The following is a 13,533-nucleotide window of genomic DNA, read 5'->3' on the forward strand; positions in this document are numbered from 1 at the left end:
GTCTGCTAGCCTGTCTTCTGGACATTGAAACAAAGTCCAACATGTCCCAGACCCTGTCTTGCTTGTTATTCCATGGATTTGCCCACAGAACTAACGAGTCTCCATTTCAGAGCATGGTGGCACGTACAACTGCGTGCAGGCCTGTGTTGGTTCTTCCTTCAAGACCTCATTCACAGTTTAACGTCTGAATTTTGGCATTTCTTTATTGCACCGTGGGACATTCTAGACTGGTGCTGGCTGTCATTTAAGTCAGTTGGTTTCCTTATCCTTGGAGAGATGTATTCTTGAACCTTTGAAATTGGTTCCTATTTTGGCCTAAGACTATATCAGAAAGCTTTTTTGAAGTCACTTGTCAGATGCCATGTAATTAAAGTGATCTGGCACATTCTCCCATCAAAGCGTTATAGCCAAAATACCCACATGTCTTAAATAATCAACTCTGTTATATGTGGAGTTGAGACTTTTTTTTAAAGCCTCACTTTGCCTTTACAAATATTTATAATCAAATAATATCCACCGGAACCTAACCGTGTAACCTGTGGGTGGTCACACACAAAATACCCGACACGGGCGGCCTTCAGGGTCCTAGCGGGAAGCAGGTAGCACCCTCACTTGGGATGGGTGACTCGAGGTGAAGAAAGGCACTGCTTATACATTTGTGGTGGATTAAACCAGCAAGGTGGGACAGCAGCCCTGAGAAGTAACGGTGAGCATCGCTTCCCATCTGAAGGCGCAAGGAGAGAGAGCAGTTCCCAAACGCTGAGGGAGAGCCAGTGCACACAACGTGGGCTTCCCAGAGGAGGCAGCCACTGCCAGGGTGTGGCCTGGCGAGGAGAGAGGAGGGGTGATGCCCTGCACTCGTCTCTCATCCTCTTGTCTCCTGTAAGTGTCTTCCATTGGTTGGACCCAACCAGAAGCCGAAGGACAAGGCCGCCCACTGGGTAAGTCCAGGAGAGGCCTGCCTCCTGGGCCGCAGCCCCGGGGACAGGGCTGGAGGGGCAGGCAGAGCACAGCATGGGTGCGTGTCCCCCAAGAGCAAGTTAAATAGCGTGTTTCTTTTTTTAAAAATATATTTTATTGATTTTTTACAGAGAGGACGGGAGAGGGATAGAGAGTTAGAAACATCGATGAGAGAGAAACATCGATCAGCTGCCTCCTGCACACCCCCTACTGGGGATGTGCCCGCAACCAAGGTACATGCCCTTGACCGGAATTGAACCTGGGACCCTTGAGTCCGCAGGCTGACGCTCTATCCACTGAGCCAAACCGGTTCGGGCTAAATAGCGTGTTTCTTGACTGTGCTCCCATTTCCCGGAAATGCATCTCCCGGGAGAAGGCGTGATGACACATGGGGGAGTTCCTTGTCTGTCTGGGAAGATGAATCGGAAACTTCTGGCAAAATGACCAGCTCTTCCTTTTTAGGCGTATCCTCCTCTCATGCTCCTGGGTTTTAGAAAGTAGAGCCGCAGCTTTTATGTGCCATATAAACACAGCAGGCACCTGGTAGAGTCTTATTTGAAAAACACCTTTAATCAAATCCCGTCAGTGAAAGTGATGTTAGCTGAAAGCATGCTGTTAGGTCAAGCAGTGTACAAGGACAAGCCCGGTATCCGCCCTCATATAATTGGCAGTTTGTAGGTATATCTGTTGGTATTTTGTTTATCTGGAAGGGCATTGATGCTGATGTTTTAGGTGAAATATGTGAGAAATTTATGCATTTGGAAAAGACTGTCATCGTTTTATTTTCTCAGCAGGACACAGTATTCTGCAGAGTTCCCAGAACAGAGGAAAAAGTCACTCCCTGATCCAAATTCTACCAAGAGAGGAAAGATGAAATAAAATCTCTCCCTCTCTCTCTCTCTCTCTCTCTCTCTCTCTCTCTCTCTCACACACACACACACACACACACACAATTTATTAAAGCATATACAGTGAAACCTTAAGCAGCTGATCCCTCAATAAAATGCGCTACAGCCATCAAACACAGGTCGGTTTCTGTTGGTAAGAAAGTATCACAGGATTGGGTAGTGAGTCCAACTTCCCAACACATCACTTCTCCCGCCTTGTAATCCTCATTGACCTTCCAGATAAAGATCCCGAAACCCTTCAAGTCCCAGGTCAGCCCCAGAAACCAAGTCAGACTCCATTTCTCCACGGACAGAAATGGGCACAGAAATGCTTCACTGCCACGTGTCTGCAGTTTCACCCCATAAACAGAGTCGGCAATCCAGAGGTCACCTGAGCGGTCTGAGTGGGGAAATATCAATAGTAAAGAGGAGGGGGCACATGGAGAGGTTCTGGGTGCTGGCGGGAGATAGAGGAGGGCATTTGGGTCCCCGGCCATGTCTTCACTCGTATGAAGATAAAGTGGGCATGCTCCATTTGTGAAAATGAGCAGGCTATAGAATTATGATATGTGGTTTTCTTTGCATATGTTATGCTTCAATCAAAAGTTATACAGAACAGGGCAAAAGTAGGTTTATAGTGGTTCGTATGGCAAGTAATATAATTAATCAATACTAATACAAGAATAAACTCTTTGTGTTTCGGGTACCTACAACTGTAACCCTCCTTTTGCCCCCACCCTGTATGTCTACGTGTGTGTGTGTGTGTGTGTGTGTGTGTGTGTACGCTAATCATTGCTCCCGGTGCTCTTACTTATAAGATAGGATGTGGCTGCCCTCTTGTCCAGATAGTTTTGGTTCCTCCCTGGTCGTAGGAGGTAGCAGAGAGAACAGCTCAGAAACAAGCACAGACATTAAGAGTAAAAGATGAATATTAAGGCTTAATCTGGGGCTTGTAGATGAATAGCCTTGAAGACAGAGGTCAGTAATTGAGACTCTTGCTGGCGACGTCACATCCTCAAGAGCAGTTAAAGTGTGTAACGTGTGCTGTTACGAAGGTAGGGGGCATTTAGAGACCTTTCCCCAAGGCCAGTTAAACAATTTGCTGCTTAAAGGTGAACTTACTGTAAAATTGTGTTAGGCCAACGATGATGAAAAACAGAGGTATACTCGTACTGCCCGGTGGGGAGGTTCTTTTGGTTGGGCTGTATTGAATCAGGAATTCCATTTAAATAAGTCACTACATTTCCAAGTATTTCCATATGACCGAAGTTTAACAGTTGTGTGAAATCATCTACAAAGCGGAGCTTGACTGTAAAGAGACATTACACATGAATGGCTGCACAAACGTGGAAATAGTTGGTGTGATCAGAACCAGGTAGGATAAAGTAATAGTCTGTTAGAGCTGCAGGAAGCATCCGATATCATCTGATTCGATCCCCACGCTCTCCAATGCAGGGAGTGTAGGCTCAGAGAGGTTAAACGGACTTCCCAGAGGTACCTTGCTGACTTATGGTTGCTTGGCAACCAGAACAGAAACATCTCCGTTTGCTTCTCTGTCCATCTTCACGCAGCCTAGATCTCCGGGAGCAGAGGCGTGGGATCAAGCTGACCCGGGTTTGAGTTGGTTTACCTCTTGGATTTGCTAGTTGGGTGTGACCCTGGGCCCCAGTGCCAGTCCTGGTTTGTGAAGAACATATTGCCTGGCCCTTAATTCAGAGCTGCAGACACTACGGTGCTGCATGGCAAGTGTCCCGAGAAGGCAACTCCCTAGAACAGAACCGAGGCCGGTGGATAACGGGAAGGTTCATTGACTTCTTCCCTGAACGAAGGAGACAGAAGAGGGAAGGCCTCCTTGATGGAGACCTTCCCAAGGGTTTGGGCCTCCTTGGCCTCTGGGCCTGAATGCTCCGTGGAATTGGGCTTTCCTTCTGCCGGCAGGAATGCCCTTCATCCTGGGACCTGCCGGGATGGCTGGTATGGCATGTGGATGCCGTCTCTTCTTTTCATGGCAGGTCTAAACACGCTGGGCATGGCTTGTACTCCCAAATGTTACTGAATTCTGGAGCTTAATTGTGGGCTTTAGTTCATGCTGTTTGCACCTGCGTGTAGACACCTGCCATCTGTGGAGACAGTATAGGCCTCACCTCAAAAGGCTGTCATGTGAATGAAAAGAGGTAATGCAATGGCACACATTACAGAAGTTGTGTACAGCAATTGTTATTCAGCTGCAACACAGCAATGGACCGACGTTGATGTTGTCTTGACTATTGTTGTGTTGGATACCTTTCTCTTTATTGAGTATGTTTCCTAAAAATAATGGCTTTAGTGAAAGCACTAGGCGACAGAAAATGTTGATAAAGTACCTATTGTTTAGGAATTGAATCTAGTTGCAAGTCTTTGAGCATCGCTTTGTGAAGAGACAAATATGTAGTTGAATCTTACTTTTTTCCAAGCCTGGTCTTTGGATTGGAAGACCTCAGACTAGCTCCTGCTCCATTGCTTAATAAAAAGTGTCCATGAGCAAATTCTCAGACCATGGGGAGCCTCAGTTTCCTCATCCTTAAAATGAGGTTGATAATAACATCTACTCACTGGTTATGGAGCTCAAGTGGGAGAAAGTAAGTGTACACAAGAGGCAAAAAACGTTGTCGGGGATGCACGCTAAAGAGTGGAAATCTGAAGCAGATTGTTTACCTCTTTTCCAGCTTTCATCTCGCTGCTACGAAAGGGCACGTGGAATGTCTCAGGGTCATGATTACGCACGGCGTGGATGTGACAGCCCAAGATACTGCCGGTATGTGGTCTTTATCTCTTAAGTCAACAGGCCAGCACAAGAGCAGGTGCCACAGAGCTGGGTCCCTGTGGAGAAGAAGCACGTAGACCAGCTCCAGGGACTGGGCTCTGAGGGCTTTTCCTCATTTGTGCTGTTACAGGCGTCTTCATCTTAGATGTGGTTCATTGAGGGCACACTGCGTGCTTCTCATCCCCTATTTGAAAAATCTTACCTTTAAAATTGTATGTAGGGACCATGCAACCTTCTCTACGTTTGTTTTGAGGAATCATGATGGGAGGTGAGAAATGGAATGCGTTGTTTGGAAGCTCATCTTGCCCACTGAGATACGCTCTGTGGGTAGAGGCCATGGTCCTCATCTGGACCAGCTGCCCAGGGTCACCCCCTTGCTGTGTTTCAGTGCATCCACATCACCTAGGAACTTGGGAGGAAGGTTGAGAGTGAGCGAGGAGAGCAGGAAGGGAGGGAAAGGAAGGAATAAACAGTATGCACACCCTCTGAGATTCAGATTCCATTGTCTAGAGGTTGCCAGACAGCTGGTATTATTTTTAAAGTTCCCCATGTGGTTCTAATGTGGAGCCAGTGTGGACAAATGATGAACAAAGCAGAGGCAGAGACAAGGTAGTGGAGGCCTATCTTTTATGAACGTAGTTCCACTGGAAAGAGCCACTGGCTGTGGTCTCCGGCCTGGGTTCTGCCCCGCTGGCCACACCAGAGGATCAGAGCAACTCCTGAGGGCTCCGTTTCTCTATTGAACTTGAACATCTTTGCCTCGTTCTAAGGCTTTCGCTCGTTCTTACTGGGATATGAAATCAGTCTGACTCTAGAGTCTTTTTGTTAATCCATAATGGATTCCCCCACCCCAGCCCCAAACACTGGCCTCCTCAGAACAGTTATGGGGGGAGGGAGGGGCCACCAGTCAGGAAATAGAAGAATTATTCCTCAAAAACTGTTTGGAAAACTTGTGTTTCAGAATTGTTTCCAAAAGTCTGTGGCACTTGTTAAACAAATTTAAAGATTCCCGGTGATTGGGAATCTCTATTCTTTTTGAATAAATTTGTTCCTTTAGGACAGGCCAAGAGCCACTTGAAGTCAAGTCAGGTGAATGAGGTGCCACTGGGAAAACCATTTTCAGTCGAAAATAGGGCGTGATTGGAGTAACAGCACAATTTCCCTGAGCAGTGCCACCAAATGCTCCCCAGATGCTTCGAGAATTGGCGATCCCAGTAGAAGAATGGATGGTTTCCTTAAGTGACTGCCCAGAGGGCATGCTAATTTATGTCATACTGACTTGAGTCCTCTTCAATCCCTAGCCCCGCTGATTTGGTTTTCAAGTTCATTGTGATCACTGGTGACGTTCTATATGTAGAGCTAGAGTCCCCTGGATGGGTAGGACATCCTCTGACATAAACAGGGCTTCTTCCAAGGAAACCATGACCTGAAAGAATCAGCTTAAAGGGCACGAATCGGAGCTGGAATACAGTTTGGTTTCCCTGCATTTGATGCCAAGATATAGGTTTCAGACGGGAGTCTAGTCATTTGCATCAGAGCCAAGCATCTTCCCTTGTCTTTCCTTTCGGGGAGAATCAGGTGCTCTGATCTGTGCTCACTGTAGGAAATCTGGGAGAGACAGAAAACTGTAAAGAAGACTAGCAGGGCTTCTGCTACCAAGAAGCAGCACATTTTACTGTTTTGCTGTATTTCCTTCAGCTTTTTCCTGGCACATTTTCACATAGCTGAGATCACATGTGATAATAAACTCTACATCCTGCCCCCCTCGCCCCTTAAAAAATATTTTACCAGGAGTCTTTCCTCCAGTAAAAGCTCTTAAGAAGCATAGGTATTTTGTTGGTTTGTGTGTTTGGGTTTGTTCGTTTAGGTAGAGTTTGTATTTACCACCAGGGCCCTCACTCCGCTTTTAAGAGCCTGGGGAAGCATTGGGCAGTGCGCCCTGCACATCCCTGTCCACCGCGGTGGCACTGCCTCCAAGGAGCAGCACTGGAGGGGCAGACCCATCCTGGCTGCGCCTCTGGGCCGGTCCCTGGGGTCTGCGAGTCCATTTCTTGCATCCCGATTGAAACGGGTGGAATCCGCGGTGCTCTGTGGCCCCAGGACGATGGCCAGACGTTCCGGGCGAGTAGAAAACATCTCGGAGCTGCCAGTCCCTTCCCTCTCGCCCAGCATTTTTAGCAACGAGGTCAGCACGTTGGTCCGTGGCTTACTGTTTCATGTTCGTCCGAATGAGGCGCTGACTTGTCACGATTTCTTGAGAGCCTGCGAGAGGCCCGAGAACAAAAGAAGGAAGAAGCCGGGTGCAGAGGATGTGCGTGGCAACGTCTGCTGTGTTATCTAGAGCAGCACTGCCTTTCTCCTGTCACAGCAGAGGAGATAAATGTGATGGTGTTGACTGCCCAGGCCCAGCTCCTTCCTGTGGCTAAAACTCCTGCCCCCATCTCTCCCTCTCAAGAAGGCCGATCAGAGTCCCAGGCAAGGACCAGGACGTGAGTCACTGTGCCTCCAAAACATCTTTGCACGGTGAAGGTCTGCACGAAAGGCCCGGCTCTCACAGGAATGGTCTTTGCCGTCAACCTGCCTCAGTATTGCAGTATCATTCCTGAGAGACGGCCATCGTTCATCCCGGCACCCCCGGGGGATAGCCCTGGAACAGCCCACGACTCTTGCCTTCTAAGTTACACTGGCCTTTTTCCTGAGAGCCAAGTTCTGCTGCAATGCCCTTGGATTAGCATCGCCCCGCCATGTGCCTGGGGGAAGTTGCTTCCTGATATTCCAGACCCACGGCTGAATGGGCCAGACGTACACACTGTCTCGGTCCCGCGAGACTGTCACTCATCTCATATATTCTCTCCAGAAAACTTAGCATTGGGGAAGAGATTTTTTTTTTTAACATTAGCACCGAGAGGCATCTTGCCTTGGATATTGTCCAGGGAATGATGCATCATTCGAGTTCTGTGACCATTTTAAATGAAAAGTACTTGCCTGCTCCTGGTTAGGAAAGTAGATCACGGGGCCAAGGAGTGAAAGGATCTAGTTTCTGTAGAAGCACAGCACGTTCTTCGGGTCTCATGCCCGGGACGCTGGGAGCTCAGTGAAAGCCGTCGTTTGTTTATGGTGAGTGGTTGACATCCCCCTACCCGCTGTGTGGGGAGCTGAGCTGTGTGCAGGGGGTGCTGTTTATGTACAATAGCTTTGGTCCGCGGCACAGACAATCGTTAACACGTGCCTACGCGACATGAACCGTCTTCTGCCTACATTCAGGATGGGCTCCAGACGCCCATCTGTAAAGCGTCTGTTTCAAATGCAGGCTGTGCTTGTCCTTACAGACTCTGGTCCACATGATCTTGGGAGCCAGGCAGCCCCCGAAAGCCTGTTTAACAGACAACGTAACTGCACTCACACTACAGCCTGGGAGGGGGCTCATGCAGGAAGAGTAGGAAGGGGAGGGGAAGACCTTTGCTTCCCAGAGTCATTCATTCGTTCCTTCATTTCCTGATCTTCCTCATCCTCACCCTCGTGGGGGACGGAGGGATTCCCGCCTCTGAGGTCCCACCCCCACAAAACAGCCCCCCTCCAAATACCCTTAAAACCTCCCAGTCCAGCCCTAGCCGGTTTGGCTCAGTGGATAGAGAGTTGGCCTTCGGACTGAAGGGTCCCGGGTTCGATTCTGGTCAAGGGCACGTACCTTGGTTGCAGGTTCCCCGACCCTGGTCAGGGTGCATGCAGGAGGTAACCAATCGATGTCTCACTCTCTCATGTCGATGTCTCTCTGTCTCTCCCTCTCCCTTCCATTCCCTCTAAAAATCAATGGAAAAATATCCTCACTTAAGGATTAACAAACAACAAACAAATCTCAGTCCCGCTCAGATCAGACAACAGGAACCTGACCTTTTGACCTTACACAGGCTCCGTGCAGTCCACTGTGACCCTAAACCCTTGGGTTTTAAACATGGTGTTTCCTAGACATGTCGTCCTCTAGTAATCAGGGGATTTCCGCTCAGTGTTGCGGAGTGAAGACTGACTCAGAAAGGAGAAATGGTATTTGGAGACGGGACCATCATGTAAAAGAAATTGTTCCTCTGAGCCAGTGGTTCTCAGCCGGGGTCGATGCCCCTGCCCCTCCTCCCCCACCCCCTGAGACTTAGCAATGTCTGGAGCTATTTCTGATTAACCAACGTGGGCATCTAGTGGGTAGAGGCAGAGATGTTGCTTAGCAGCCTTCATGGCCCAGGACAACTGAGGCCCAGGGGTCACGTGGGGGTGGCTGGGTCAGGGAGTCGGGGAAGCGCAGGATGTAGAGCTTCCTCAGTGTGTCGGGTTGGCCGGGTGGTACCCTGGGTTCCCTCCGCAGGCGTCTGTGATGCGCACACCGACAATTCAGAGTGACGCGCGTGTGTGGACAGCCCACTCCGTGCCGGCCGTGCCGTGGGCACTAGGTGTACGGCAGGGAGTGAGGCAAGTCCGGTGTCACCGAGTTTACATTCTAGAGGGGAAAGGAGAACAGTCAGCTACCTACCCTGTGGCTGTGGAGAGAGAAGAGGGGAGAGGGGGTAGTGCAGTGGAAAGAAGCCGGGAAGAAGGACATGTGACGCAGGGAGCAGGAGTCACAGGCCTGGGAGGAATCGGGGTTCAAGTGGGAGGTCAGGAGGGTCCTCATCAGAAGGCAGTGGTTCCGGGGCATCGGAGCAGGCGAGAGAGCTAGCGGGCGGCTGTCCCAGAGGCAGGGGGCCCAGGCAGCAGAGAGCAGCCCCTGAATGCCGGGGGGGGGGGGGGGGGCTGCTGGGCCAGCAGGTCCCCAGGCTGCCCCTCAGCCTCTGCCCTTGGAATCCCATAAGCCCATTGGGCCGTGGCGGGAGGTGGGTGTAGGTTAGGGTTCCCAGTTACCTGTGCGCAGCCCTCAGAGTCTCACCTCGGGGCTGTGCTCCTGAAGGAAATGCTGTCATGGTGCGTGTTTTATGCGCTTCTCCTCCTCCTACGCGGGGACCTAGACTCTGAGAACTCCGGTCACTCCCATTCAGGGCCGGAGGAGAAGCGGAGGGGAGAGAACGAGAGGTCAGGTGTGCTCTCTGCCGGTTGCTGGTGGCCTTCATGGGGTCCCCTCGCCGGTGGCGTTCCCAGCCTGGCGGGGCTGTGGACACGGGGCCTTTGGCGTGTGTACTGGCTGCTGAAAGCAGAACTTCCAGAGCTGAGTCACATCAGAGCTCAGCGCGGAGCCTGCGTGTTATCCGGGGGGCAGGGTGCGCTGTGTCCTCCCACCGCTGTCACCCTCAACTTCAGAGATAAGAAGCTGAGGCCTGACTCTTAAGAACAACAACCCCGTCTTGGCTGGGGAACAGTTTATTTCCTCATAGTTGTCTTCATTACAGCGATAAGAGATTTAACACGTGTGGCCTTTTCTTCCCCCCGTTTTTTCCCCCTTAAAACTGTTTAGGACACAGTGCGTTGCACCTCGCAGCCAAGAACAGCCACCATGAGTGCATCCGGAAGCTCCTTCAGGTAAGACCGGCAACAGCTTACCATGACACACCTGTCACTTCCAACGTGTGACTGTAACCTTAGCTGTGAAAGAACAAATTCTCTTCCTCCTGCCTCTTGCTCCCTCCTTCCTCTCCTCCTCCCCCCCCCCCTCGTTCCCTCTCACTGTCTCTCTCCCTCTTCCTCTCCTCCCCTCCTTCCTCTCCTCCTCATCCCCCCCCCCCCCCCCCCGCCTCCCTTTCCCTCTCACCGTCTCTCTCCCTCTTTCTTTCTCCTTTAAACTCCACCCCAGACCCTGGGTTTCCTGGGAAGAGTCGCTATGAAATGACAGGGAGGAGGAGATGGTTTCCATAGCAACGACACTGGTGAGGGATTTGGAGTGTCTTCCTGGAATCCAGCCTTTTTCTTTCCTTTCGTCAGCTCCTCGTTTTCTTTTCTGAAGGCCTGTGCCCTTTACAGAGTCCCTTAAAAACCTTTCTCCCTGCTGGTGGGGGTCCCCTCAGCACAAGCCCTCCACTCCCCTGGTCCTCTCTCTCCAGTCATCAGTACCAGGCAGTTCTTGCCAAGCAAAACCCCAGCCATTACTTCCTTGTACGTAACTCGATGAGCTGTTAGGTCTTAGGTTTTAAGTTCTTTGTTTTACCCTTGGAATAATTTTAAGCCAACTGCCTGGTTCCACAGCCTCCCCGGGAAGCTTACAGTGATCGCTTAGGGTGACGACTTCCGGAGATCTTTAAAGGTGAATACTTAATGCAATCCCAATAGCCCCCTTCCTGAAACATCCAGCTGTTGCCAGTCAAAGGCAAGCTGGCTGCTTCCAGGAACAGCACAGAGCAGTAAACCGGGTGCCCCGAGTACTGTCCGTCCGGCTGGCTCGCCCTGGGCGCCCCGCTGGGGCCCGCATCTTGCTTTCACAGGCCTTGCGGTTCTGGGGCAGAAACCTGGTCATAGTCCCCAACTTGCCCTGCTCTGCTGATCACGCAGCTGCCTGTCTTGCCTGATGTGGTGCCAGCCGCCGCCAGCGCCAGGAATGCTTAGCCTTCCCGGGGCTGACGCGGAATTCAGGAAAACTGACGGGCATCTGGGCTGCTTGCTGTGTTTATGAGGAGGCTTCTCCCTGGAACCTGTCCGGTCCGCCTCCTCTGGAGAAGGGGGAAGCGCGGACCAGCCCGAGGAAGGCCCTGGTCTTATCTCGGTTTTTAAAACCTACGTGCGTTTCAAATCTCCACTCCCACCCTGGCGTGGCGACCCAGACTCCGCATCTGGCTCTGATTTTAAGGAGAATGAAAGCTGACAGGCCAGGGATCCTCCTGGGCAAGGACCAGATATTCGAGCCCCTGATGTAATCGTATATCTGGCTATGCAAATGGATTGGTTTCTCTGTGGAACCTTTGAAGCCTTTAAACAGTTCCTTGTGCTGTTCTAAAATTAGGCCACCGCCTGGTAAGTTGTAACTTGACCTTCATTCTTCCCTCCCCTGAAGGGCAGGCAGGCATCTCCCTCTAACGCTGCCTGTTCTTGCCTCCCCGAACTTACCATGCGTGTGAACGCTGTTTGTAGACAGGAGTTAAAACCTGAGGCTTCGATGTCCCCCTAATGGGGCGCTTCCCTTGGGGCCTGTGCCTCTCTAGTCATCTTCACCTCCCCTCTTGGCAACCCATACCCTCTGTGATGTGACCCTTGCTGTCCCCTGCTACTCCTCACCCCTGCACCCTCTGTCACTCCTCTCTCTGGGCTCTCGAGACCTTGGCTCTTACTCTCTGTCTGCTAGAGACACTTGCCCTCTCCAGTGGCTACATGCCCAAAGCAGTGAGTACAGAGCCTGTGAAATCCTTCAGATTCCAGATGAGCTCTCTCCCTCCCCTGATAGTGCTATTCCCCCCACTTGTTCTTCTAGCAAGTGTTCCCTGAGCACCATGCCCCAAGCATTGCGTATACTATCTACTCATGAACAGAGCAGCCCCTATCCTGATGGAAATTACAGTCTGGTAAACAAGCACAAAAATACATATTAAAAATTGCACAGCACTAAAAAGCAACTACCAGGTACTTGAGAGAGGTGAGGGGTGGTGTTCAGGGAAGGCTTCCTGGAGGAGGTGACAAGCTGAGGACTCAACAATGCAAACAGCCCAGGGGAAAGCATTCCAAGCAGACATAGCAGCAAGTATCAGTGGCTTAAGGAGAGAAAGGCACTTGTCAGAAAGGAAAGAAAGCCACTGAGAGGACCTGGGGCAAAGCACTTGAGGAGGAGAAACGAAGATACAGGGTATGGACCTTGCATGTCATGATGTGTAGGCTGTGGTTACTCAGTACAGCGTGCAATGTGAAGAGCTTTTAAGGAAAGAGTGATAGTCACAGATTCAAAAGGTCACGCTAATTGTGCAGAGTTGGTTAAAGGGGGAAAACTCAGAATTGAGACCTGCGGGAGGGAGGCTGTTGGACCTGCCCAGGTGAGAAGGTGCCGGTTCACGCTAGGCTGTCATGGAGAAGCAGAGACAGCAGAACTGGGGTAGGTTTGGGGAGCAGAATTGACAGGCCACGGTGGAAGGAGGACGTGGAGGAGAAATCGGAGATGACGCCGTGGTTTCTGGCTCATTGACTAGATTCATGTGACACGGTTGACAGACGAGGAGGTGTCGGAGGATCAGGCACGGGAGAGCGGGAAGGAACCAGAGCTGTGGCTCTGCCAGGCTCGAGTGCCTGTGAGACAGCAGGACCCAAATGGGAACTGGGCAGGGGGTGAGCCAGCCTGGCGCTCAGAGATGCCCTCTCTTGGGTACACAGGCTCCAGCTCAGCCTGTCTGGGCTCCAGTCCCGGCTCTGCCGCTCACTGTGACCCCAACAGATTTGTACCTCCGTTTCCTCAGCTGGAAATGGGGCCGAATGACAGTCTCCAACGAGGGCTGTTAGGGGCCTGACAGTCCTTCGAACAACGCCTGGCACACAACAGCTAATACTTACACACTATTTTTGTTGTCATTGTTCAGTTATGCACTAGGGCAGTGATGGCGAACCTTTTGAGCTCGGCGTGTCAGCATTTTGAAAAACCCTAACTTAACTCTGGTGCCGTGTCACATATAGAAATGTTTTGATATTTGCAACCATAGTAAAACAAAGACTTATATTTTTGATATTTATTTTATATATTTAAATGCCATTTAACAAAGAAAAAATCAACCAAAAAAATGAGTTCGCGTGTCACCTCTGACATGCATGTCATCTGTTCGCCATCACTGCACTAGGGCGTCATTAGGTTCTGGCTGTGGATGAGATTGTGGTGGGTTTGAGCTTAGGGAGCGAGCACTGAGGGAGGAGGAGTGGCCAGGGCAGTGGAGGAAACCGGATTGGATGGGCCGGCAGGCCTAGGAGAGACGGAGAGCTGGCGAAGAGGAGTGGGTCGCAGTG

The 13,533-nt window shown here is 50.8% G+C and overlaps 1 protein-coding gene across 2 annotated transcripts in view; it reads left to right on the top strand.

Annotated features, from left to right (window-relative positions):
• The window catches only part of RAI14 (retinoic acid induced 14), a 119,010-nt gene that overhangs the window by 85,162 nt on the left and 20,315 nt on the right, over positions 1-13,533 (top strand). For both annotated transcript variants that reach the window (XM_023754967.1, XM_023754968.1), the window contains exons 4-5: positions 4,553-4,641; positions 10,085-10,149. In XM_023754967.1, coding sequence (XP_023610735.1) covers positions 4,553-4,641; positions 10,085-10,149 — 154 coding nt within the window. The remainder of the gene's footprint in view (positions 1-4,552; positions 4,642-10,084; positions 10,150-13,533) is intronic.

This window comes from Myotis lucifugus, unplaced genomic scaffold (genome assembly GCF_000147115.1).
Source record: "Myotis lucifugus unplaced genomic scaffold, Myoluc2.0 scaffold_68, whole genome shotgun sequence".
Lineage (NCBI taxonomy): Eukaryota > Metazoa > Chordata > Mammalia > Chiroptera > Vespertilionidae > Myotis > Myotis lucifugus.